The sequence below is a fragment of the Zeus faber genome (genome assembly GCF_960531495.2).
Source record: "Zeus faber genome assembly, chromosome: 21".
NCBI lineage: Eukaryota > Metazoa > Chordata > Actinopteri > Zeiformes > Zeidae > Zeus > Zeus faber.
In genome coordinates this window covers 6,084,320-6,111,520 of record NC_137208.1, presented here as the reverse complement: position 1 = coordinate 6,111,520, position 27,201 = coordinate 6,084,320, and the positions used below count along the sequence as shown (strand labels likewise).

The 27,201-nt window shown below is 43.4% G+C and overlaps 3 protein-coding genes across 3 annotated transcripts; 1 reads left to right on the top strand and 2 right to left on the bottom strand.

The window, feature by feature from the left end:
* Positions 1–175: 175 nt before the first annotated feature.
* LOC307246439 (amine sulfotransferase-like) lies at positions 176–19,165 on the bottom strand (the record flags this gene model as incomplete). Its single annotated transcript, XM_080022348.1, has 9 exons — positions 176–303; positions 602–776; positions 892–986; positions 2,012–2,138; positions 2,233–2,421; positions 16,290–16,380; positions 16,755–17,007; positions 17,599–17,627; positions 19,143–19,165. 9 exons carry the CDS (start codon positions 19,163–19,165, stop codon positions 176–178), a joined length of 1,110 nt encoding a protein of 369 aa, XP_079878474.1.
* Positions 17,867–21,578, top strand: LOC307246788 (E3 ubiquitin-protein ligase TRIM21-like). The gene is made up of 2 exons (XM_080022808.1): positions 17,867–17,938; positions 19,669–21,578. Exon 2 carries the CDS (start codon positions 19,671–19,673, stop codon positions 21,291–21,293), a length of 1,623 nt encoding a protein of 540 aa, XP_079878934.1. The 5' UTR covers positions 17,867–17,938; positions 19,669–19,670; the 3' UTR covers positions 21,294–21,578.
* Positions 21,579–24,415: 2,837 nt separating this feature from the next.
* Positions 24,416–26,635, bottom strand: LOC307246438 (amine sulfotransferase-like; the record flags this gene model as incomplete). The annotated part of the gene is made up of 5 exons (XM_080022347.1): positions 24,416–24,543; positions 24,884–25,058; positions 25,174–25,268; positions 26,218–26,344; positions 26,435–26,635. The coding sequence occupies 5 exons, from the start codon at positions 26,633–26,635 to the stop codon at positions 24,416–24,418; spliced, it is 726 nt and encodes a 241-aa protein (XP_079878473.1).
* Positions 26,636–27,201: the final 566 nt, after the last annotated feature.

Here is a 27,201-nt window from a genome sequence, read left to right as displayed (position 1 = left end):
GAAGAAAATACATTTCAAAGCATTTCTCTTTCTGATCACCTATTCTTTCTTAAAAGACTTGTTTTCAGATACAGCCAAATACACTTTTTATTACAAGTATTTCTGCAGGGGAGATAGAGAGAGCGAGAGAGAGAGTGAGAGCGAGAGAGAGAGACAGACAGACAGAAGGAGAGCTTCAGTTGTGGCTTTCCGCAATATCCCAAGTAAAATTGATTGGAATGTCTTTCATCTTCTCCTCACAGAGCTTGTCAAAGTGCTCGTTCTGCGCCACGGTGATCGAGTTCTTCCAGTCACCAATGGTTCCTTGGTTGGGGCAAGATTTGGAAGACAAGATTTGACATTAACGAGTATCATTTCAGAGAAATAACAGAAGAGTCCTTTTAAACCTTGGTTTGGACCCACCATCAAGCCAACTAAGTCAGATTAATTCTTCCTCAGGCATCACTGACACACTGTAGGTCAGTGGTTAGTTACGGCTAGTTGTAGATATTTATTGAATCAAGTGTACAGAATATTCTAAAGGATAACTGTATAAGATGATATACGGTATGTGTGTCTGTATGTGTGTGTCTGTGTGTGTGTGTTTTTAAGTAGCATTTACCTTTCCTCAATAAACCTCCCTTTTTTCTAAAATGATTAGACATGAACTCATAGTTGGCTTCTTTGTCATCTTTCATGTTGCCGAATGTTGACCTCTGGACGATGTTGTCAATGGTGGCGTCCGACAGATCCTTCCCTAAAAACTCACACAGACGCACCACCACCGATCTCAGGTCCTGAACCACAGAAATAAATCACTGCCATTAGTAGAGATGTGGGAGTATGATCAAAACTTCAACAAATATTGACTTTTAACAACAAATAACAAGTGTGTGTATTATCAACAATTACCTTGATCATCTCTTCGTAACTCAGGAAGTGAATGTTAAACTTATCTTGATTGGCGAACCAATCTCTGACATGGTCAAACCAGGAGCCCCCCATCACTGGGTAGAGAAACAAATAGACAGAGTAAATACGAGTATCAATTGTTATAGACCAGTAATACTTTTATCCGAAATAACTGGCCATTATATTCTGTATATTCTAGTGCATGCCCGTTCAAAATGCATTTTAATAGCAGAGTTTAACACTTTTCACAATGGAAGATGAAACAGCTGGTTAAAGTCACACCGTGGAAAGAAACTCTGCCCCAGTCACAGAGCTCTAAAGCCCCTCCCCACTGCTGCACAGAGCTGAGCCATCGGATGTTGTTTATTAATATTACATGTGTCGCGTGTCCAAATTGCACCAAATTCAACACTGCACACGTCCTTGGGTCCTTAACAATACACCCTCCAGATGTGAAGTAGATCAGACAAACGGTTGTTGAGAAAACAGAGTGACATACATTCAGGGTGGCACAGTGCATTGCACTGCTGCCTCACAGCAAGAAGGTCCTGGTTTCAATTCCCACCTGGGGTACTGTTGGTACTGTGCTCCGGCGGGCTATCTCCCAATTAGGGGCTTTTCTGTGTGGAGTTTGCATGTTCTCCCCATGCTCACATGGGGTTTCCTCCATCTAACAACAGTAAAGACCCCCACCAAAAACATGCATTCATTGTCTGGCCAGCAATGGACATATGGAACCAGGTCCCTGGGCGGGTCCATGCATGCTGCCCCCAAGGAGTAAGGATGCCAGAATGGGTTAAATGCAGAGAACCCATTTCACCGGCCACCATCCAAAAGCATGTGTTGGTGTGACAAACAAATTCTTCTTCAGACAGAAAGAGATTACTTTTTTCATGATTAGAAGATATCATTTGTAAATATTGTATTATTGTGCCTCCCAATTATTTTTTTTCAAATGTATTCAGTCTTTTATTGCTGCACTAGATTTTAGTTTAAAAAGATTATTGTAAATGACTTAATGATGGATCAGCTTCTTTTTATTCATCTGTCAATCAAGACAATCAAAGCTGAATCTTGTTTCTATTCTATATCCATAGACGTGACAATGTGAGAAACTTACTCCTTCCACTGAAGAACTTGTCGATCATCACTTCCCAGGTCTTCAAATCCTCCAGGTTCTTTACTAATTGGGAGAAGTGGAAGTAGGAGACCATAACATCCTTAGGATTCCTGGTAATGTAGATGACCTGAACAGTTAAGGAAACATTGGGATTACTGTATTGTGCCTACTAGCACGTGTCGGAATTATGCTCCTGCATGCATGCGTGTATGGGAACGCACTTTGGCCTTCTTCCGAAGCAGTCCCTGGGGTGCAAGGTGCTGCGGGAGGTGGGAGGTGAAGAGGCGTGGTGAGGGGATTTGGCCATAGTCCACGCCCTTGAACTTGTTCTCCAGCCAGGGCATCTGATCTAAGGTGGTGGTATTCTCCATCTTGGGAAGGTTCTCCTGGCAGATCAGGGTGATGATCCGCTGGGACCACACTGTCCCTGGTCAGTGTATTTCGATCACAAGCAGCAAGAAGAAGAGACAAACAAAAGACATGTGTTTGTTAAGGCCCTAGAGTCTGTCCCCACATCTACAAAGGAGAAAGCCAGGAACAAGGTCTTTAACAGCCTTGTAAAAATGGAGGGAACTAATACCTTGAAATGTCATATTATTGTAATTCAAAACATGCCTGTTATTATATATATATATATATATATATATTTTTTTTTTACCTGTGCTGTCAGCATGCTGGGCATACAACACAGAGTATTTGTATGCCATTGCATCCAGGATAGAGTTAGTCTGCAAGTGGAGTTCAAGTTCTCAATCTGCAATGCAGCTCTGTCTTAATTCTTAAATCATCAAGAACTGACAAATGACAAGAGCACAGCCACACCGACCCGCCAGCGACCGGCCACCCCGGAAAACCCCGGTGCTCAATGTGTGCTGTTGGTAACAGAGCTTGTTAGGAGCTTTGAACATCTGGACTCGGCAAAGATAAATATAAGGTCTCAATAGGGGCCCCTCTCGCGATGCACATGTACCTGCAATTCAGAATATATGACCAGCTTGCTCTGATCATCCGTGCTATGATTTTGAAGGCTGCTAGGGTGCAGCAAATGGAATTTTTTGGATCAATCTGAATCTCCCTCTTTGCTTCCCTCCTTGGATACGCCCTCACCTTGGCCGAGCTGGAAATGGAGAACTGGCTGTGGGCTGTTTTTTAGTATTGGTTTTGTGTTTTGAGGTTGGTTGTTGGTTTTGTTTCTGTTGTGATGTGCTTTATGTATATATTTGTTACCTGTGCATGTTTCCTTTTCAGCATTCTATTTTGACATTTTACATTTCATGGTATAGTATTTACTTTTACAATGGTGTTTTATTACTATCTCTTTATGTGATTAAACGGGTGGAATGTAACAATATATCTAAATCTATGTAATCACATAAGCTTATATGCACACACATAATGAAGAACACAACTTCATATAGCCTCAGTCACATACCGTTATTTCAGCACACAGGGTTAATTATTTTATATACCTCTTCGGTTGTGTTCGCCCTTGGATTACTGCCATAAAGTTTGCCCTATCTTCCTGCCATAAAGTTGTCTTGAGCAACTACGCATCTGTGAGGTCAAACTGACCATATATTCTCTGACTCCCTGAAAAATAAACTGATTTTACCCAGAGAGCTGCTCGAGAGCACATCTCCGATCCGATCCTTGTACAAGAAAAAACAAGTGTCTGTCCACCTCTTAATTTTTAAACCACCTACTGCAGATTAATGCAACCCTTTAATTTCTATAACAGTTAAATTACGATTACTTAAATTAATGAGTCCAAAAAAAAGGAGTGTTTTCATTTGTTTGTCTGTCCGTCATCTGTTTTTTGTATGAAACAGTGTTTGTCTATTTTGTACAACCGGTTGTGTTTGTGTTTCACTATGTTGTACACTGTCTTTTGTTATATTTTATTTGCATGAATATCTACTGGCAAGTGTGATACGGTGCATTGAAGCTGTTTATGAGACATACAGAAAATCTGTTAAATGTTTTGATGTCATAACCCCCCCCCCCATTTTGATCTTCCGATTTGCGTTGCTTATATTTATGTACTTGACCCCATCTCTATAATGGAAATGTTGGAGCCAACGCAGCCGACAAAGCTGCCGTACCTAATATTGCTCTTGCCAAATGATGGTTGTCTCCTCCACAGATGAGGACACAGGATTCCTCACTAACCTTGTTTTTCCCCTACTCAAAGGCATCCCGCACTGAGTTACTGTAGTGCCAGAGTCACTTGGTACTGTATGTACTGAGCCGTATCTCTCCCGCTAGTTTTTCATTGTTTTGCCTGTTTGGCATAGGTAAGTACCATTTGTCAAATAAGGAGGGATAGTCACTGAATAAAGTAAACATAATGATTATGCTTAGAACAATGCAGGAACCTCATGATGGACTTATCAAGCTGACGCTTTGTCATGGTTGAAAAATTCTTTGGTGATGACTGACATGTTTTTCTTAATGGAATCCCAGTCAAGGTAAGCCCGACTGAGTTTCATTCTTGCCATTAGAAATGATGGGAATGCAAGGAGGATCACATGGTGTGGCCATGTGGACCGTCCAAGCATGAAGTTCTGACTGGGAGACCAATGCAGTTATGTCTGTCTTCATTTGACAAAGCCACATATGAATTACAGCACATAAACAGTAGTGGTCAGATTGTCCAGTTTAGTATTTATTACTTTTCGATTTTACTTAATTGATTGTGTAGATGGGATTATATTCAATCAACATTCGAGAAATGCATTTTTGGAAAATTTTAAAACCCTTCATGGTTACACACTGGTGATTATTTTGTAGCCTAATTGATATTCTATGGATTTTATCTCCTACATATTAGACATTGTGAAAATATTATTCTATCTGTCTATCTATTCTATCTTATCTGCAGAATAAATATCTTTATTACTCTCAGTTTGTTTTGCTGTGGCAGGCAGATTAACCTCCCTGACCACGCAGGGATAATTTCTCTAACAGTTGTCTGGTAACTGGAGAGGTTGTGTGCGGTTTGGATGGTGGGTGTCTGGTAACTGGATATATAGTGTGAGGTTTTGATTCTTTTGAAGGCTCTTTTATGGGAACGGAGGGAACCCAGTCTCGCTGGGTGATGAACTGTTCTTTTTGTTTGCCAAGTTTTACAGTTTTATGTCATGTTGTCTCCTACTGCCGGCAAATGTTTCCCCCTCCATGTAATAGATAGTCTATGTTCCTCCCTCAATGGGAGGTGCCCTTGTGCAAAAGGAGCGCACCCACTGTCACGTCAGGTTCACAAAGCGAAGGCACACACCCATAGGCGAATTTACCATAAGAATAGGTAGGATATTGCTTGGGGCCTTGTCTGCCAAAGTGGACTCATGAAATTGTGTTTCCTTTTTTTTGATTTTTAAATTGTAAAACATTTGTCGCTCTTCCAGTCGGCGTTGCTGCTTTCCACACCAGAACCGAGTGAGCGTTCCGCCAGGTTGCACGCCTGGCGCACTGAGATGTAGGTCTCCATTCCGGAATGTGCACACCATGCACACCCATGGCATGGGCTGCAAGAGGGAAATACTGAGCGAAGTCCCGAAACGCACAGGGGGATGCTCCAAAATATTGTGTTAATGTTTTCAGATCTGGGCTTAAACATGCGTGGGTACGCGTTATACTCTGTGTCCAGGAGCCACAGTGTTTTCAACAAAAAAAACGTTAAAAACATGTTTTGGGGACCTCAGAGACCTATATTAACTTGTGTTAAAAGGAGCATAATAAGTCCACCCCAATATGTTTTCGAGAATTATTTACAGGCTTTAACAAGGTCTCATTCTGTAATAGATTTGATCAATGTTTTTATTGGTTTTGGCCATAAGGTGTTGTATTCTGTACTTGATGTACTTGATTCCTAAAAAAACACATACACTGTATGTGTGATTATGGGAGAAATTTACTATAACATTCAACGGTAATATATAAGTATTATCTTGCCTCCACGCTATATGAATCAAATAAGTGTGGGGAAATATTGAGTAAAGAAGATACCACTCTCCCCCAGTGCGGGTACAATATGCTACCATTATAGATGTTAAGGGGTGAATGAGTACAGTAGCTCTATGGAATGTGTAGAGTTAACATGGTCCATATGTGGAGACACACGCTCAGGGCTAGAAGGGGGAACAAGGATCTAGTGGACAGATTTCCATATGTTGTAATAGAGTCTCAGGTCCAGGTGGTGAACAAGGCTACAGTGGGCAGATTTCCATATATGGAGTGAAACTTTGCTATGGTATGATGACGTATGGATGATAGATGTGAAGAATGGACCATATAAGCCAGCCTGGGGAGAAGTTCCGGAGTTCGTTGCAAACCAACTCAGGCTTTAATGTTACTTGTTCACAAGTGATAATAAAAGTATTTATCTTTCAAACTCCGGCTTCCTTGATATCTCTCTTATTTTGTTAAAGTGTTAGAGTAAAGTTTATCTATGACATGATATGTTTTGAATGTGCAGGAAGTTTTGGACATGAGCAGACTTTCTGAAACACATATGAGCAACTAAAGTCCAGGGACATAGAAACTAATTCAAATGAATTAATTTATCAAGAGGACAGAAGAGTAAATCAAACTGTGATCTTTGGATGGGATGGTTGGAGCAGCCACACCTGATGCTCGTTGGTTGGGTTATGAGCGGCGGGTTAAAAACCCAATCTACACACACTCCAGGAGCCCTGTCATGACAGGTTCCATCTGCTCCTGGCTTATTCCACCGAGCCTCCTCTCTACAATAAACTGATGTCCACAACGCATTGTCATCTGTGTCCCTGTGCCGGAGGGCCCCGAAACGCCACTTGGGTGGTGTGTGGTAGGCAGAAATACCACGATTACCTATACGTGTGTGAACTCAGTAGGGATACTAATAAATGAGAAAAGTGGATCCTCTGAACAGGAAAATACATATTTAAAAGCAATACAGGATGCCTGAGAACCTTACTGCATTTTAGTTCATTACATTTTGAATTGTCACCTGCTGCCTAAAATTTGTATCTTCCTTAACATAAATAAGGACATTTTCATCATGAATTGATGCAGGAAAGGCACAAATTGGTGCGTAAAAAGGCAGCAGATGTAGTCTTTGACACTCAAAATGTGTGCGCGCACACACACACACACACACACACACACACACACGCACACACACACACACACATAGACTTTTGTCTTGAAAGAATGAAAGATTATATATTTATATTTTTTTGGGCATATTGTCTTCCTCCTAACAGACTGAAGGTCATTTGAAGTTCTTCAGTTCGAAGAGTTACAATTCTAATTTGGGTCTGTCCTTTTAAATCTGTGGCTTTGTTAACTGGAAAGAGCACAAAAACTATAGTACGTGTTTTATTTATCGTTTTTTTTGTGAAACGTTTAAAAAAATGTTAGGTTATATAATCTAATAATAAATAAAATACTTAGGGAGCGTATAATATTTTTCAGGTGTTATTGATTTGCCAATATGCAGATGTTATATATAAATCATTGTATCAAATTTGCCAAAAAAGTTTGTGTAAATCAAAAGTAAAATTTTACTTACCAGATTTCGGAAAAGATACGAGAAAAACGTCATCATCTCTGATTTCAAAATGTTCTAGGCTGTCAAAGTACGCCGTTGTTTGTTCACATTCATCCATCACCATTAAAACAGTACCTTTGTAAATGATGAAGTTATCAAGGATTTGCAATTCCTGACAATTCATGGAAAGGCTCATAGCTGACCGTTTGGGAACTGTGAAGCCAAATACAACAGACTCAAAGCTGGAGACAGAACTGGAATGAAGAGAGATGTTTCAGGAGAGGAGGTTTAAATGACTGACACATAATTATAAAGTAGTAGTTAAGCCCGAAGGGAAAATTCACTTGGCTAAACAGAACTGTCTGTGTACAAGTGAACATACAAATATGTGCACATTCGGGAATAAGTTCCTTGACCGACAAGTCTCGTGTTTGAGCAAGGTTGTCCAGAATAGCTCACTACATGTTGTATTTATGAATAATACAGTACAGTACTACAGTACTCAGAGGATTATATCACAGCACAGAGGCCTCTTTTGTACATTCTCCCTGAATGCCATTCAGCATTCACAATCTCATTAATCATAATCAAAATGACTGTAGCCTATGCTACAAACAATTAACAAGCTAGATTTTGTTTTAAACTTCACTGAGTACAATAAAGAATGAGGTATATTCTTGTATATAGTATATTCACATATAATCAACATGTATATGTATGTCTTGTTAACCATGTTACCTATATATAAATAAATGTTTCAAAATATTTTAAATTATAACAATTATTATTAATTATTTTAACAAATCTCATAAACTATGAAAGATAACCCCCCCCCGTCCTTGTTTCGCCAAGTGTGGTTGTAAGAGTTTACTTTTTTCAATGGATGAATATTGTTGGAGACTTCTTCCTGCGGGGCCAATTAGGTTAATCTGTCCGCTACAGGAAAACAAACAGAGTATCAAAGATATTTATTCTGCAGAATAAAGAGAAAAATATAGAGCTACTTCAAAGCAGTGATCGGATCAGTCACCCTCTGCTTCTGTTGAAGAGGCCTTTATATCGATGGGAGGTTGTGTACCATTGGTCAGCTTGTCATTTACAGGACTATGGCATCTCTATCATATCCCCGGGGATTACCCTCATACAGTGATTTAACAGTCAAACTCTGGTCACAGATACAATCTTACTGTGCCATAAAATGAACCACAGTACTCTGTCAAACCTCCTGGGCCTTTTCCTTATCTCCACACAATGTTGAATGAAGATGTAATGTGATCTGGTCTTTATACTACAGTAGGCATTGTTGGAAAGAACAGTCTCTTCATGTAAGCTCTGAGAGACTCATGAAACCCAAGGGCAATGTGTTTTAAAAGCTACATAAGATACAAAAAAGGCTATTGTACTAAATAAAACATGGGAAACCTCATTCAAAGAATTCATCATCAGCATTTTTCTCTCACAATATGCTCATTTATAATTGACACTTTCACAGCATCTTCTGTTTTAAGAAAAAGTTATAGAAACAAAATAATAATAATACCCTAATTTATTTTGAGTGGATTACTGGAATCTTTTACCTAACATATACAATTTGTTGATTTTACATTTGTCTTTTAATTTTTAAATTTAACTTAGGATATTATTCAAGTAACAGGGTTGACACCTTTGTCACAGGATTGACAACAGTTGCCGTATTGGATATAGTGCTTGGTTAAATTATTAGTGTAATGGAGTTATAATGGGACATTCATAAACCTTTAATTCAAGCTCAGCTCCACAGCCAAAGTGAAACTCCCTTCAGGCGCAGTGTTGTTGGGAATGAACGTACAGCATTGATCACCAAACATGTGGCACACCCCTCCTTTTTCTGCCACCAAATAATTAAGTGCGTCTTGTGCCTGCACATGGGGGTGGGTTGAATTCAGAGTTGGATTAAATTCTGCCATGTCATAGCACTTGTTACTTTCACCTGTTCACCCATTGAGGACAAGGCATTATCATTATAGTTGATGAACCTTTGCAGATTGTAGGACACACAATTGATCCATTCACTGATTTTGGCTTGCGTAAATTCATCAAAATAATTGCCCAAACCTCCTGAGATCCTCACTTCGTACTTTGAACTCATTGGGTATACCCCAATAGTGTCCAAATAGACTTGAGGGTCAGTGGTATATGCCCTCTTTTTTGTGCTATACTGCGGTGTTCCATCCCTATTCTTTGTTTTTTTCCCCAATCACCTGTCACCAAAGTGATGGGCTGTTCTAATTGCACCGGAGCCCATGTGCCATCCGAAAAAGGATGGCAGGGTGTTGCATAGATTGTTCTCTCATATATCCATGTCTGCTATTTGGTGTCATCTGCCTGTTTATTGTGTGTATCGTCACATTACACTTGATAATCTGCCCTAGGCTAACATTTCCTTTTTGCGAATAACACTCATGCATTTCAAGGATATTCAAAGTCTTTACCCATAGTCCTATCTGCTTTTTCTGTAGATATTCTTAGAAATAATATGGCGCTTGTTAAAATAATATGGCTCCTCTGGTTAAAAACACTTCTTTGTGACCAGTCGCGCAGATGTTGTTCCAGTACTTTTCCGCTTGCGTACATGTTGTTCATGTTTTTCTGCACATACATTGTTCTTTGTGATCCATATTTCCTTTTTTGACCACTTGCGTACATTAGACTATATAAGGATCCAGGGAAGAAGGATCGGGGCTTCCACTGGCTGGGCTCAGACTTGGCTCTCGGGCTTGGCTCGGACTTGGCTGAGCTCAGCTCCTGGAGCCCAGGCTCAGACTTCGCAAACTGAGCCTGCACTTATATCGGCAGTATCACCAATAAAGGAATCTATTTTGCCTCACATCTGTCTCCGTCTTATGTGAAGAAGCTCCACACATCAACCATGCTGGGAGGGATCCGCCGATAGGATCCCAACAATATTAAGACACAACTAGAGTCACACCCGTCCAACATCTGCTAAATTAAATGTAATGTAATGTAACATAATTTTTTCAACAACTTGTCATGCCGGGGCTGGTTAGACATTCCGCCATGTCCTGTGACCCAGGTGCTCCCCATGTGGTCACCTTCAGTGGGGGGGGACTCCTGTCGTTGCACCGAGCTGCCTTGGTACCTGTTCTCTGGCACTCTAGGTGCACGGGGTGCTCATCGCTGGTGAGCCGGACGGGGGCCTGAAGCTGCCTGGCATGACGGACGCGGATGACGGACCATTCTGCGCCTGTGGCTGGTGGCTGTGGGTTGGGTGCCTCTGGTACAGGAGGTTGGCGTGCTGTGGTGTGGTCGGGTCTGGGTCGTGGCCAATGCCCGGCCTGCTGCACCCCTAAGTTGATCTCTCTCAGTGCCAAAACTCATACTCAGCACATACACAACACAATAGTCCCAAGGTTTGTGGGATGGGTGGGGTTCGACCTATGTGGGTGGGGATGTGGCGGGCGGCTGAGATCTTGCCCATCACGCTCCTGCACCTGAGGGGCTGGGGGGATCTTATGTAGCTGGAGGGCGGGTTGCTCTGGGCTTTCTTGTGGCGGTGGGGTGTCGGCCGCGGGACTCAGGGGTGACTTTGGGGCATTTTCCGCTGCTTGGAGGCGCTATGATATAATACTGACCTTATACACCAGAACCAATTGGGATAAATCCTGTACACACACCACACACACCACACACACCACACACACACACACACACACACACACACACACACACACACACACACACACTTGTGGAAGGCTCTTCCTGGTCGTCATCAGTCCGTGGCAAGGGGGATGTTGGGTGGGGCAGCAGCTTTTGGGGTGAGAGAAATTAAATGCGTCTTTATGTCATGTCAATATTAACGTGTGAATTTAAGTGTGAAGTTGAATTACAGGTTACTCATTAGTCCCATGGGAAATGTTTTAAAAATGAGAAGAGCAGGAGGCGAGCCCAGAGGAGTTCTACCTGAAGCACAGTATGAGGGAATGAGGCAAAAGCTAATTTGCAGTTAGTGCAGGTTAGGGACGATTGCTAATCAAACTACAATCAATCACAGGGGGAACTGCATTCTTGACACTGGAGGTGAGCACTAACTAACGAGTACCCAGAATGGTAATGACCCACATAGAATTTGAAGGGGGGGCAGTTAAGCGATGCAGATGAAGATAATGACCGCCTGGTCACCAGACGTACCTTATCCTCTTTGGTATTCTTTGGTGGCTAGCTAACAAGTAGTAAACAAGAAATTGTGAAAAGTCATCATATCCTGAACAGAATCTGTATCTATTGTTGTTGTGTATGGTCTGTGTCTCTGTATCTATGTGTCTCTGCTCAGCAGTGACCAGCAGGCGGTCACTGAGATGAGAGCTAGGCACAAGTCAAGTCAAGTCACACTTTATTTATTGAGTGCATTTCATACCAGGGAAACACAATGCGCTTTACAAAGAAATACAAAAAAGAAAGAGAGAATGTAGTTGTCAGCCAGTCATTACAAAAGTATGCCCCTGAAACAACAGCAACAACAAAAGCAACAACAAAGACAACAAATACAACAATAAAAGTGCCTCCAACAACAGTGGCAATGACAGCAACAGCAACAGAAAACAACAACAGCAGCAACAATATCCACAGAAACAACAACAACGGCAGCAGCAACATCGACACCAGCAGCAACAACAGCAGCAACGCACACGCAAAGACGTCACTGGAACCGGAAGTGGTAGCTATCACTGGAACCGGAAAGGTCACTCAGGTTAGAGATTGTTAAGTCGAGGTATAAGGTAAGCAAGGGTTAAGTATAGGTAGAAGGTTAGCAGCAACAACAACAACACCAGCAGTAACAATACCAGCAGCAGACAACAGCAGCAACAAAAACAGCAACAGCAGCTGTAACAATAGCAGCAACAGAAACAGCACAGAAGTGAAGACATCACCAGGACTGGAAGTGGCAGCTCTCACCGGAACCAGAAATCTTCTCATCTGTATTGAGTCAACAGTGTGTACCATCTCATCTCAACTAAATAAAGCACAGCAAAGACGTCACCAGAACCGGAAGTGCTAGCTCTCACCGGAACAAGAAATCTCATCTGTATTGAGTCAACAGTTGTCAGGGGAGCAGCGCACAACAAAGACGTCACCAGAACCGGAAGTGGCAGCCCTCACCAGACACTGAGATTTTAATTGTGTGCACCATCTCATCTTAATCCAGTCACGTGGATGGTTAAATTTAGGTATAAGGTTAGCAGCAGCAACAACAACACCAGCAGCGACAATACCAGCAGAAACAATAGCAGCAACAGAAAACAGCAGCAGCAATAGTAGCAGCAACAGCAACAGTGCACAAGCGAAGACGTCACCAGAACTGGAAGCGGTAGCTCTCACCGGAACCAGAAATGTCCTCATCTGATTGAGTCAACAGTGTATACCATCTCATCTCAATGAAGGAACGCACAGCAAAGATGTCACCGGAACTGAAATGGTAGCCCTCGCCGGAAATGGAAATTTCAATTGTGGGCACCACCTCATATTAATCCAGTCATGGTCTTTTAATTAGCAACCATAAATTACGGGTCACGTTTTTCATTCTGACCTCGGGAGGGAGATCCTTTTGATTATCTCTCCAAAAACACATCCTTCTTATGATCCTCTCACTGTAATATCACAACAGAAACAACAGAAATAGCAGCAGCAGCCACAAAACAACAACAGCAGCAGCAACATCAAATCCACCAGCAGCAACAACAAAAAACAGCAGTAAAAAAGACAGCAACGCACCATCTTTGACCCCATCAGGCCCCTCAGCCAACTGCAGATAGCTAGATCATATTATCATAACAACAACTGCTGCACTGGCTTGTGACGGCATGGCTGGACTTTGCTTCTGTGGGGGCTGCTTGGACAGTGGCCTGGCTGCTGGGCTGCTGGATGGTCCCAGCGGTGACCCAGCTCCTCTGCCAGGCCCCTGGGTGCTGCTGCTGCCAGTCTGGAGAGGGCTGCTGCTGGGGCCACCCGTTGACCCGCTGGTGGCTCCAGGGCATCTTCGGACAGCCCCTCTGTGTCCCTTCCTCGTGCCGGAGCCCCTGTTCAGGTGCCACTGTTGCAGTTGTGGTAGCGTCACGTGGCGTTTCCAGGGCCCTCCGGCACAGAGACACAGACAACGATGGGTTGTAGACATAAGTTTATTTGAGAGAGGAGGCTTGGTGGAAAAAGCCAGGAGCAGATGTAACATGTCATGACAGGGCTCCTCCCCTGAGTGTGTGTGTGGATGGGGGTTTTAACCTGCTGCTCATTAGCCCAACCAATGAGCAACAGGTTAGCAGCCACCCTGACCAAATCACCTAGATCCAGGTCAGGTGTGGCTCTTCAAACCATCTCATCCACACATCACAGTACTCAATACCTTTAAGCTATCAACTGAAATTACCAAATACCAAAAAGGCAAACCAGTCCAGTCAAACAATATCTGCATTCAATCCTATTTGTACCCAGATCTTGAAAAACATAACTATTTGTATGGTTTTGCCCTCAGCCAATCACCACAAGTGTTTTTATTTATTTATTTTATATTAATTTATTTTTTAACCTGTGCTGTCAGCGTGCTGGGCATACAACAGAGAGTATTTGTATTCCATTGCATTCAGGACAGAAATAGTCTGCAAGTGGAGTTTAAGTTCTCAACCTGCAATGCAACTCTTCATTAATTCTTAATTCATCAAGAACTGCTGCAATAACTGTCCTGTGGATGACCGGTAGAATGACAAGAGCACAGTTTTTGGTGATGGAATACCACCACCAACCCCCCTCTTTGGAGAACAATTCATCATGTTTGGGTCTATAAACAACTGATCACCACTCCAAGAGGGGGAGAATCACCACGGGTGAGACAAATAAACATAGAACCAAACAACATTTACACAAAAACATAAACACTGGATGACAACATCTATTGAAAAACAGTGAATTAGGTCCAGGAAAACTGGAACTGCAACTAGTCACATGGCCTCTTCTTGTCATAATTATGGCAGAAAATGAGGGAGGAAAGGAGAGGAATGCAACTAGGTGGATAGTGGGGTGCACTTGAAGCAGGTGTGAAAGTGTGTGTGTTTGTGTGTGTGTGTGGGTGTGTGTGTGTGTACGTGTGTGTGTGTATAAGATGTCCACCAGTGAGTGTACATGGCTTATCCCCATTGGCATTGGTGCCGAAGGTTGGTAATATGTCACTGCGCTCCAAGCAGCGGAAGGGGCCCCAAAGCCCCACCGAACTCCGCAGCCTCGTGGACACCCTACGGCTGCAGGAAAGCCCCGAGTATGGAGCAACCCCCACGCCCAGTCACGAGGAGCATGACCCAGTCCAAGGGAGCAGGAGGAGACCCCGCACCCCAGAGGTGCACACATACAACCAACCCCCGGGTGCAGGCATAAGACGTAGCCGCCGGCACAGAACCCGGGCCATGGGCGCAAGGCACGTACCGCGGGCCCGGATACCAGCCCCACGGCGACAGACCGACACCCAGCCTGAGCCGCCCGCCCCGGCAGGCTGACTATCATCGCGGAAATTGAAGGTGCTAACACTGACTTTGATCTATCGCGCTGGTCAGCTTAAGGTCCGAGATATGATTCAGAGCTTCCGCCGCCCGCTTCACGTAATCCATAACGATACGGAGAAGAAAGTTTTAATACACAAGTGACACCGAAACACCCCCATGCTGCGCTTTAACCGTGTGTTTATGGAAGTGACGTAGGTGTGTGACGCAAGGGGTTTTTCTTCTTCGCCGTTTCACAACAGTGGCTCCGTGTGTATAAGAGAAGTTCAAATTAAAGGTTGAATTCTATCAAAGCAGCTTCACATTGTGACTTCATATCGCATGGAATATGGATGAATGATCTTTACCTGGACTTTTGCATTATAGGAAAGGATCGAGTGGCGTTGTTCAGTGCTGTTCTGCGTCTCGTAAGTGAACTGCGTTTCCCCATGTAATCTAACGGGAATATTTAACTCCACGGTTTAACATTTTTCTATCATTTTTAAATCAAACTCAGTTTTGAAAATATTTTGAGAGGTAAAAAAACTAAAAACAAAGGAACACGAATCCGGAAAAATCGAATTTTCCTTCAAGAAAGGTTTTTTCAACATATTTGACTGCTCCTGGTGATTTTAGGAATGCACAAGATGATGGCTTTTGTGTGGTGGGACAAATATATGGTCAGTTTGGCATGACAGATTCTTACGTGTTCAAGATAAGGCAAACTCTGCGAAGGACAATGAGGTGTGAGGTTACTGCTCTTGCAGCTGAATCGCGGTGAGGCTGAAAAAAATGATAGCAGCAGCAGGACTCCAAGGATGGGATGTCTGTGGGAATTAACACTGTGTGCTGAAAATAAAGATATGTGACTGAGGTTGTGTTATTCATTATGTGTGTGCATATATGTTTATGTGATTACATAGATTTAGATATATTGTTACGGTCTCTCAATTGGGAGCTGAGGCGCATGAGACAGAAATGCCTGCGGTCCGGAGTATGTCCATGTGGATATATTTCTGTCAATCCCTTTTAGTTTATCTTCCTGTTTTGGCAGCATGCCTTTCTTTTACCTTCATGATTTTATTCATGCCCAAACGACTGTCTCCCTCCCTAACCCGTACATGTGGGTAGAGACTCCAAGTGGTGCAGTCGTCAAGATACAGGAGGGTCAGGATGCCGGAAGAAAGGTGACCAGGAGCCGATTCGCTGACTGTTGGAAACCCTCACAGACCTGGAGGATGAGCGGGACTCCCTCCACTGCCAGCCGGAATGTGTCGTCCCCAGCATGCGTCCCCAGATGGACGGAGCGAACCTGCCGTGGCCTGGTGCACGGAGTGGCCACCGTCAGGAAGCTTTCTTAATTTTCTTTCTTAATTTCCCCTCTGTCTTGCAGAGGGGATCCGTGCACGAGCCGAACACCATTCCTCCTACGCCCGACACCATCCTCAGCATTATTATCATTAATTATTATTTATACTGTATGTGTGGCCAGCGAACCGTTCTGTTCAAACCAAGGCAAAAACAACCCTGTCTCCCTCCCTAAACACTTACCTGTGGGCAGAGACTCCCACAAGTGGCACCTGAACAAAGACCGGGTAGGGGCAGGGCGCAGAGTAAAATGCCCTCCGGAGCCGATCCGATGGCTGCAGAAACGCCTCGCAGACCTGGAAAAGGAGCGGACACACGTGGGCTTCACCTCGACCCCAGCCCGTCCCGGCGCCCCAGGGGAGTCGCAGGGACCCTGGCCCTGCCCAATGAACTGGAGGGGGCCAGCTGGGGCTTCGCCTCACTCTTTGGTGCCGCGGGATGCTGTTTCCCCTTCCCGCGCTGTCCCCTCTCTGTCCCCAAAACCTCGTAGGGCCGCGCCGTGGGGCCCACAGACAGCTGCACAAACGCCTGGCAGGGGTGCTGGCACTGCAGATGACCCGACTGTGTTCGGCGGGACTGCCCTTTGATGGAGGTCAGAGTGGTTTGGGTTGCGGGTCCACCGGGCCCCTCCCCACAGCCAGGGCGGGACCTACATGTACCAGTAAGAGTACAGGGTGGTAGACATCAGTCTTTGCTGGACTCTGGCTGTTTCAGATGATGGTCCAGCAATGCCTGGTTCGACCCAGGGCTTTATTGGAGGCATCAGGGGTGGAGATTCGGTGTGTGGATGGGGACAGTCACAAGTATCCAGTGGTGCGGCCGGAAATTCGTTACCAGGGAAAAAAGCATGCGCAGTGCGCGGTATTGCTCAAGCTGCCTCAGATTGGTCTAATCAGCGCTGATTGGTCAGACTTGAGGGGGGCTTTCTTAATGTTTGTCTCTCAGAGGAGATCGGCGCACGGGATCGCAATGAGCCTCGTCAGCCAACTAGGAGTCAGGGAGCGGAACGTCATTCCTCCTGTGCCATCCCCCCATTATTATCATTATTATTATAAATTATTATTTATATGTGTGGCCAGAGAGCTGTTTGGTTCAAATGCGTAATAAAAACTCACTCCTCATGTTGGCGCACCACGGTAAAAAGGACTCCGTCTCCCTCCCTAAACACTTACCTGTGGTCAGAGACTCCCACAAGTGGTACCTGCACATGACACAGGAGGGGTGGGGTGCCAAGTAAAAGGCCCCCGGAGCAGATCTGCTGGCTGCGGAAATGCCTCGCGAACCTGGAATCCAGCTGTAACGTGTCCTTACCAGCGTCCAGATGCAATGGTACAAATACTCTGTGTTGTATGTCCAGCATGCTGACAGCACAGGTTTAAAAAAATAATAAATAAAATGTAAATAAATAAGAGGAAGTGAAAGTGAAAGTAAGAACCCTGAGCTGTGCTGGGAGGACACTTGTGTCCCATCGATACAGGGTGAGAAAGACAGACAGCTTGGAAAGGGCACAAGGTGAGTGCTCCACACAGTATTTACTCTATCATTATTCAAAGAGTCTCTGAATAGAGATTTCCGTCAGAAAAATAGATATTTTGGATGGATTTTTTTCCTGGTGCGTCACGTTCGACGCCAGTAACACGCTGGAAAACAGGCGTGTCATGGTTCCAGTGTGACTGGGAACGAAACAGTAGAGGAGACAGAAACTTAAACAGACAACGACATAAAAGTGTGAAACTTGGAATAAAAAAGTATTTTGCGCCGTTCAAAAGAATCGGATCGTTCATGAACGACCCGACACCACAGGAGAAGCAGCGTGGTGTATCCATGCTGCCGGTGCGAGGGGCGGAGACGCTCCTCCGGTTCGGGGACCGGCTTGAGGCGGTGCTGGAGTGACTCGGAGCCCGGCGGGGAGTGCGGGGGTTCTCCGCTGTGGTCCCCACGGTGCGATCCCCACACTCACGACGTTTCACGGTCCCTCATGCTGGAAAAAAGGTCAATAGCTACTGGTTTTGGATTGTAAATGGGATTTGAAATGAACGCCACACGGAGTTAACCGGCGTGTCAGAGCACACCGGTGTCGTGTCGAACTCTGTGTCCCCACTCTGTGCGAAGGAAGCGCGCGTTCACAAAAAGCTCGTCCCCGAGATGCCGTGCTCGTACCACTGAGGTACTACGGAGAGCGTTAAGGGTCAAATCAAACTTTTTAGCGATTTTTCTCTGCAGAGTGTTCTATTGTAATGGTGAAAGGGAAACGTCATGACTGTCTAGTAATAGATTGAAAATGGGGGAAACAGGACCTATATTTGTTGCTTTTTTATCTCTTTATTAACACAAACAACTACTGTTATATCCTTCAAAGAATAATGTTATATTTGTGTGAATTTTGTTTTGAATAGTGTAGACTTTTGGAAGAAATGTGTGATCATTCAAATAATAGTGATTTGATAAGCTATATACGCGATTGTTCTGAAAAGGGACAAAACCTGGACGTATTCATCACATTTCTCTTTTTTTTCATGTCATTTTTTTTTTTTTAATGAAATGTGTGATTTGGCTACAAGAGAGATCTGTTGTCCACTTTGGTTCAGCTGTTTAGAGTAAATTACCTATATCTGATGGTTTTCTGTCACAACAAGTTCACTTTCACTGCAGTTGACTGAGAAAAGGCAAAAATTGTTGAAAACAAAAACTAGTCACACGAGTTTTTTGGCTTTACCTTTTTCTCGACACCACCCCCATCATAACAGGTGGAAGGCATCCTGAAAGCTGGGAATGTTAGCGTCAGATACAAGTCATCAGGATGACCTTTCCCACTGGTGACAAATGCTGGATGTTGGCGAGTGTTACCTGGTTTTTTGGTGCAGTGGGAAAGGGGAAGAAGAAGGACAGGAGTCGTTCTGGAAGTGAAAGTTGATCAAATCCTCATCGTGCTGCAGTGGAGACTGTTCTCTCCATTAAGGGGAAAAAGAACATTTATCTCAACAAATAATCAAGCAGACTGACTACAAAAGTAATATGAATACAACAGAAAATATCCTCATTTAATAAGCTGCCGTATATCTGCTCCCATTTAGAACTGAAATAAAATATAATAAAGCTATATTCTATTAGACTGTGGTGTTTAACTACAAGGAATGACTTTTTAAAACACTTTAAGTCATTTGTGACAAGAACATGAATGTTTTCTCACACTGAGACACTTTGATGTTTTTAGAGTTAAATATTGTTTTCTCTCTCTGTAGGAATGGCCTCTCCCAGCAGTCTTCTGTCAGAAGACAATTTCTCATGTTCCATCTGTCTGGATGTGTTCACCAGTCCAGTAACCTTACCATGTGGACACAACTTCTGCCAAGCCTGTATAACAACATGCTGGGATGGTGATGTCCAGTACCTATGTCCTGTGTGTAAACAGCTTTTCCACACTCAACCTAAATTACAGGTCAATACCTTCATATCGGAGATGGCTGCTCAGTTCAAAAAGTCTCAACAAGTGAGAGTTAATTATGTTGAACCTGGAGAAGTTCCCTGTGATGTCTGCACCGGGACCAAGCAGAAGGCCCTGAAGTCCTGCCTAGAGTGTGCAGCCTCATACTGTGACAACCACATTGAGCCCCATCACAGAGTACCAGGCCTGAGAAGACACAAGCTGATCCACCCTGTGCACAATCTGGAAGACAGGGTGTGTAAGAAGCACGGTCGACCTCTGGAGCTGTTCAGCAGGACAGAACACACCTGTGTTTGTCAGTTGTGCATAGAGTCGGACCACAAGTTCCATCCTGTTGTTCCTGTAGAGGAGGAATATGGAGCGAAGAAGGCTCAGCTGGGGAAGACAGAGTCTGAAGTTGAGCAGATGATCCAGGAGAGACAACGAAAGATTGAGGAGATAAAACTCTCAGTGAAGCTCAGTAGAGAAGACGCCGACAGAGAGGAAGCTTTTGGTGCACAGGTTTCCACTGCTCTGATGCTCAGCATCGAAAAGTGTCAGGCTGAGCACAGTGAGAAGATCCAAGAGAAATTGAAATCCATAAAGAAAGAGGCTGAAGGACTCATAAGAGAGTTAGAAGAGGAAATGGACAAACTAACCAATAGGAGCTCAGAGCTGAAGCAGCTCTCACTCACTGAGGATTACCTCCATCTCCTCAAGGGCTTCCAATCCCTGAACCCTCCTCCACCCATCAGGGACTGGACAAAGGTGGAGCTCAGTCGTCCGTTGTATACAGGGACCCTGAGGAGAGCCCTGGATCCACTGGAGGAGACACTGAACATGGAGATGGAGAAGCTGCGTGAAGCTGAACTGAAGAGCCACCAGCAGCATGAAGTAGATCTGACTCTGGATTCTGATACAGCAAATCCTTACCTCATCCTTTCTGAAGATGGAAAACAAGTTTATTGTGGAAACATAAGGAACAAAGTCCCAGACAACCCTGAGAGGTTTTCTAAATGTGTTGATGTCTTAACAAAGCAGAGCTTCTCTTCTAGAAGATTTTACTTTGAGGTTCAGGTCGAAGAGAAGATCGAATGGGGTTTAGGAGTGGCCAGAGAGTCCATCAACAGGAAGGGTGACATCACAGTGAGTCCAAAAAATGGCTGCTGGATCATTTGGATGAGAAATGGAAATGAGTACAAGGCTCTTTCTGCTCCAAGTCTCCTTTTCTCTCTGAGAACCAAGCCCCAGAAGGTGGGGGTGTTTGTGGATTATGATGAGGGTCTGGTGTCCTTCTATGATGTGGAGTCCAGGGTTCATATCTACTCTTTTACTGGTTGTACATTTAAGGAACCACTCTACCCATTCTTCAGTCCCCACCTAAATGATGGTGGTAAAAACTCTGCCCCCCTGATCATCTCACCTGTCAATCAAACACGTTAACATTTTAGTTTCACTTTTCTGGGAGATGATTTGTAGTCAATCTAGAAAATAATTCATATTGTATTTCATTTAATACTTCATTTATCCTCCATGCTTTAAGACTGTTACTTTACTTTACTTTTACTTCTTTGGAATATTGACTCATAAAAACTTTTGTTGTAAAATTAGCCTAAACTTAGTTTGGGTAACTAACTCAGATCACCTTTCCAGCTGAAGGGAATATTTTATTCTAATTGTCTTTAACATATCACCAGAGATTTACAACATTATATACAAATGAAATTACTTTTTATTGTTTTTTTAAGCAGCTTGGTCAGAACAAATTCACATGTGTTCTTTTTGAATGAACAACATTTGAATGAAATAAAGACAAACAGACTTTGTTCCAATTGACAGAAACACATCCTCAAGGTAAAGGATTTTAGAGTCTAAAGACAATTGTCCAACAGTGTGTAAAACTCACTCTGCTCTGTATTGTTCATACCAGATCCAGGGGAATTACTTCAAATGAAGATACAAATAATATGTATTACATGTATGAATTTTGGATAAATGTTATTTCTGTCGTGCTTCCTCATCATAAATAATTATAATAAATCCTGAATATATTTGAGCCAGCCTCACAGTTCAAATGATAGAAAAGGATTTACAGCGTACAAAGGTTATTTACCTACGACTGGGTGATAGAAATACCTGTGAACACAGCGTCATTTTTAAACCATTTTAACAGTCACAGGAGTCGTGTAAATTAAACATTTTGGGATGGCTGATTTGTTTATTTGCTTTTATCTGGGTCAACAGGGTAAACACTTTAAATGTGTTTTTTCAATGAATGTGATGGCAATGTGTTCACTTTTCTGCTCACTAGGGGACGATACAGTTTGTATTACTGATGATTTATTTTCCTAGTTTCCTATTTTTCCTAGATTTAATAAAGTGTTTTATTGCTTACTTGTTGTGGAAATGCACTCTAGCATTATTTACTATGGAAAGACCTCGTAGTATTACCAAGGTGATACTATAGGTTTTAAATGTTTGGGAAATTACAGAGAATAGTGAAATAGCATCAGTGATGTTTTCATGTCCTTTACAGTCAAACAAACGCTGAAGGTTTCCCACTACAACGTTGTAATAAAAAGTGCTACTTTAGCCAAAGTAAAAGGATGGTTTACTCTATTTACCTGTGTATACTTTAAACCACAACAGGGCCGGCCTTGGGCCTATGCTGCATTCCTTGAAACTGGGAAAAATCAGGTACACTCCTTTATATTTTGCATCACATTACATTACACCACACTGTACATACATTTCAGGGATTCATAAACCTGGGAACCAGGAATGTTCAGAAGGACAGACTAGTACCGGAATTGCCTTTCAGTGCTCTCCTCCCAAATTGTGTTCTGCAGTCCTTTCAGGATGTCTTCAGTCGGAGAATCTGGTGACAAATGCATTTCACTATTCTAACAAAACTTTGCTCACTAAACAATACAAGTATACAATCCATTCTCTAGGTTTCATTCCTCCATTATTGAGCCATCTTTTAGAGTGATTCAGTGGTGAGTGATGGTGTTTTGACCGCCTATTTTTCGACAAGAGACTGGATATTTCTAAGCCCAGTTGTGGATAATGTAGAAAAATCGAATCCTTAATGAGGAAATTTCAATGTGACAATAGGACCAATGTTGAATATTGTTTAATACATAAACATATGGGAAAAACTAATGATCAAGATTCAAGATTAAAAAGTTTTTTTTGTCACATACATATACACACTTTCATACATACAGTATATGCAGTGAAATGTCTTTGCAACGCACACAGAGATTATGCACAATAGTTACTAAACTGAACATAATAGCTAACCTAATGCCTACCTAGCAAACTAACTGAACTAACTCATTCCTAAAACGTAATGCAGTTAGTGAATAGAATGTTCTTTCTTTTTCTTTGGGCTGCTCCCTTTAGGGGTCGTCACAGAGGATCATCTGCCTCCAATACCTTCTGTTCTGCGCATCTTCCTCCCTTACACCGCCCGCCTGCACGTCCTCCCTCAGCACATCCATAAACCTTCTTTTTGGCCTTCCACTTTTCCTCTCGCCTGGCAGCTCCATCCTCAGCATCCTTCTCCCAATGTAACTCTCATCTCTCCTGCACACATGTCCAAACCATCTCAATCTGGCCTCTCTCACTTTTCCACCAAACTGTCCAACCTGAGCTGTCCCTCTAATGCACTCGGTCTCAATCCTGTCCATCCTTGTCGCTCCCAGTGAAAATCTCCACGTCCTCAACTCTGCTGCCTCCAGTTCAGCCGCCTGCCTTTTTGTCGGTGCCACCGCCTCTGAACCGTGCAACATGGCTGCTCTCACTACCGTCCTGTAGACCTTCCCCTTCACTCTTGCTGGAACCCTTCTGTCATGGATCACTCCGGACACTCTTCTCCACCCACTCCACCCTGCCTGTACTCTCTTCCTCACCTAATGATGAAGATCATTAAGTCATTAGATATCATTCTATCATCAGATAATTGACATTTTGACATTATACTGTGATTAAGGGCAAGAGAGAGATAGAAAGAGAGCAAACACACATATTATGAAGACACCTTTATACATGAGTCCAGGGCCGGCTATTCCTATAGGCGACATAGGTGGCCGCCAAGGGCGACAGCCCGAGGGGGGTGGGGAGAGGGAGCTCCAGCTAGAATAGCAGCTCTGTTTTCATTAGAAACTCTGAAAGTGACAGATAGTTGCAGTGATGAAAACTTTGACTCTTTTTCGGTTCTTGACAAGTCACTAGTGAACCGAATCATTAGATTTTCCGACTCTTTGTTCATTTGATTAATTTGGTTTAATGCACAATGAGCAAGGGAGGACTTCCATTGAGCGATAAAACTTTATTTATTTTCAGTTTATGAATTGAAGAAAATACATTTCAAAGCATTTCTCTTTCTGATCACCTATTCTTTCTTTAAAGACTTGTTTTCAGATACAGCCAAATACACTTATTTTAACAAGTATATCTGCAAGGGAGTTAGAGAGAGCAAGAGAGAGAGCGTGAGAGCGTGAGAGAAACAGAGACAGAGAGACAGACAGACAGACAGACAGACAGACAGAAGGAGAGCTTCAGTTGTGGCTTTCAGCAATATCCCAAGTAAAATTGATTGGAATGTCTTTCATCTTCTCCTCACAGAGCTTGTCAAAGTGCTCGTTCTGCGCCACGGTGATAGAGTTCTTCCAGTCACCAATGGTTCCTTGGTTGGGGCAAGATTTGGAAGACAAGATTTGACATTAACGAGTATCATTTCAGAGAACTAAAGGAAGAGTCCTTTTAAACCATGGTTTGGACCCACCATCAAGCCAACCAAGTCAGATTAATTCTTCCTTAGGCATCAATGACACACTGTAGGTCAGTGGTTAGTTACGGCTAGTTGTAGATATTTATTGAATCAAGTGTACAGAATATACTCAAGGATAACTGTATAAGATGATATACTGTATGTGTGTGTGTGTGTTTGTGTTTGTGTGTGTGTGTGTGTGTGTGTGTGTGTGTGTGTGTGTGTGTGTGTGTGTGTGTGTGGGTGTGGCATTTACCTTTCCTCAGGAAATTTCCCTTTTTTCTAAAATTATTAGACAGCAACTCATAGTTGGCTTCTTTGTCATCTTTCATGTTGCCGAATGTTGACCTCTTGACGATGTTGTCAATGGTGGCGTCCGACAGATCCTTCCCTAAAAACTCACACAGACGCACCACCACCGATCTCAGGTCCTGAACCAAAGAAAGAAATCACTGCCATTAGTAGAGATGTGGGAGTGTGATCAAAACTTAAACAAATATTCACTTTTTACAACAAATAACAAGTGTGTGTATTATCAACAATTACCTTGATCATCTCTTCGTAATTCAGGAAGTGAATGTTAAACTTATCTTGGTTGGCGAACCAATCTCTGACATGGTCAAACCAGGAGCCCCCCATCACTGGGTAGAGAGACAAATAGACAGAGTAAAAACGAGTATCAATTGTCATTGACAAGTAATACTTTTGTCTCAAATAGTTGGCCATTATATACTGTATATACTAGTGCATGCCCGTTCAAAATGCATTTTAATAGCACAGTTTAACAATTTCCACAATGGAAAATGAAACTGCCGGTTGAAGTCACACTCTGGAAAGAAACTCTGACTCAGTCACAGAGCCCTAAAGCCCCACCCCACTGCTGCAAAGAGCTGAGCCATTGGATGTTGATATTAATATTACATGTGTCGCGTGCACAAATTGCATCAAATTCAACACTGCACGTCCTTGGGCACAGTGCGCTGCACTGCTGCCTCACAGCAAGAAGGTCCTGGTTTCAATTCCCACCTGGGGCGCTGTTGGCACTGTTCTCCGGCAGGTTATCTCCCAATTAGGGGTCTTTCTCTGTGGAGTTTGCATGTTCTCCCCATGCTCACATGGGGTTTCCTCCATCTAACAACAGTAAGGACCCCCACCAAAAACATGCACAAATCACCGTCTGACCAGCAATGGACATATGGAACCAGGTCCCTGGGCGCGTCGTTGCATGGTGCCCACTGCTCCTGGCTGCCCCCCAGGAGGAAGGGATGCCAGAATGGTTTAAATGCAGAGAATCCATTTCACCGGCCACCATCCAAAAGCATGTGTTGGTACAACACCTAAAACTAAGATTTCTTTCTTTCATGATTCGAAGATATCATTTGTAAATATTGTATTATTGTGCTTCCCATTAAATCTTTTTTCAAATGTATTTTTTTTTTTATTCCTGCACTAGATTTTAGTTTAAAAAAAGCTTATGTAAATGACCTAATGATGGATCAGCTTCTTTTTATTTCTCTGTCAATCAAGACAATAAAAGCTGAATCTTGTTTCTATTCTATATACATAGACGTGACAACGCGAGAAACTTACTCCTTCCACTGAAGAACTTGTCGATCATCACTTCCCAGGTCTTCAAATCCTCCATGTTCTTTACTAACTGGGTGAAGTGGAAGTAGGAGACCATAACATCTTTAGGATTCCTGGTAATGTAGATGACCTGAACAGTTAACAAAACATTGGGATTACTGCAATCTGCCGAACAGCACGTGTCCGAAATATGCTCCTGCATGCATGTATGGGAACGGACTTTGGCCTTTTTCCGAAGCAGTCCCCGGGGTGCAAGGTGCTGCGGGAGGTGGGAGGTGAAGAGGCGTGGTGAGGGGATTTGGCCATAGTCCATGCCCTTGGGCTTGTTCTCCAGCCAGGGCATCAGTTTAAAGGTGGTGGTATTCTCCATCTTGGGAAGGTTCTCCTTGCAGATCAGAGTGATGATCCGCTGGGACCACATTGTCCCTGGTCGGTGTATTTCGATCACAATCAGCAAGAAGAAAAGACAAACAAAAGATAGGTGTTTGTTAAGGCCCTAGAGTCTGTCCCCACATCAACAAAGGAGAGAGCCAGGAACAAGGTCTTTAACAGCCTTGTGAAAAGTGAGGAAACTAATACCTGGAATTGTGATGTTATTGTTATTCAAAACATGCCTGTTATTCTAAACACGCACATGCAAATTGCCATCCCCTCAACCTCAGTTCAGCTTCAGCCTGACCCCGCTGGATGAGCAGGTGACCAACCTCACCACCATTGTGCACCAGTTTCTTGCTGCCTCGCTGGTTTCCACTGCAACAGCTACAACATCCTCCAGCGGTCCTGTCCCACCAATGCTGTCCATGCCGACTGGTCACCTCTGATGTCACCACATATCCTTGAACCTTGGTCTTCCTGCACCAGAGAAATAGGCTGGCGATCCAGAGACATGCCAGAGCTGGTGCAAGTGTGATTTGGTGTTCCAGGTGTTCCACTCCCAGCCTTACCGGTTTGGCCATGAGAGGGCAAAGGTCTTTTGTAATCACTATG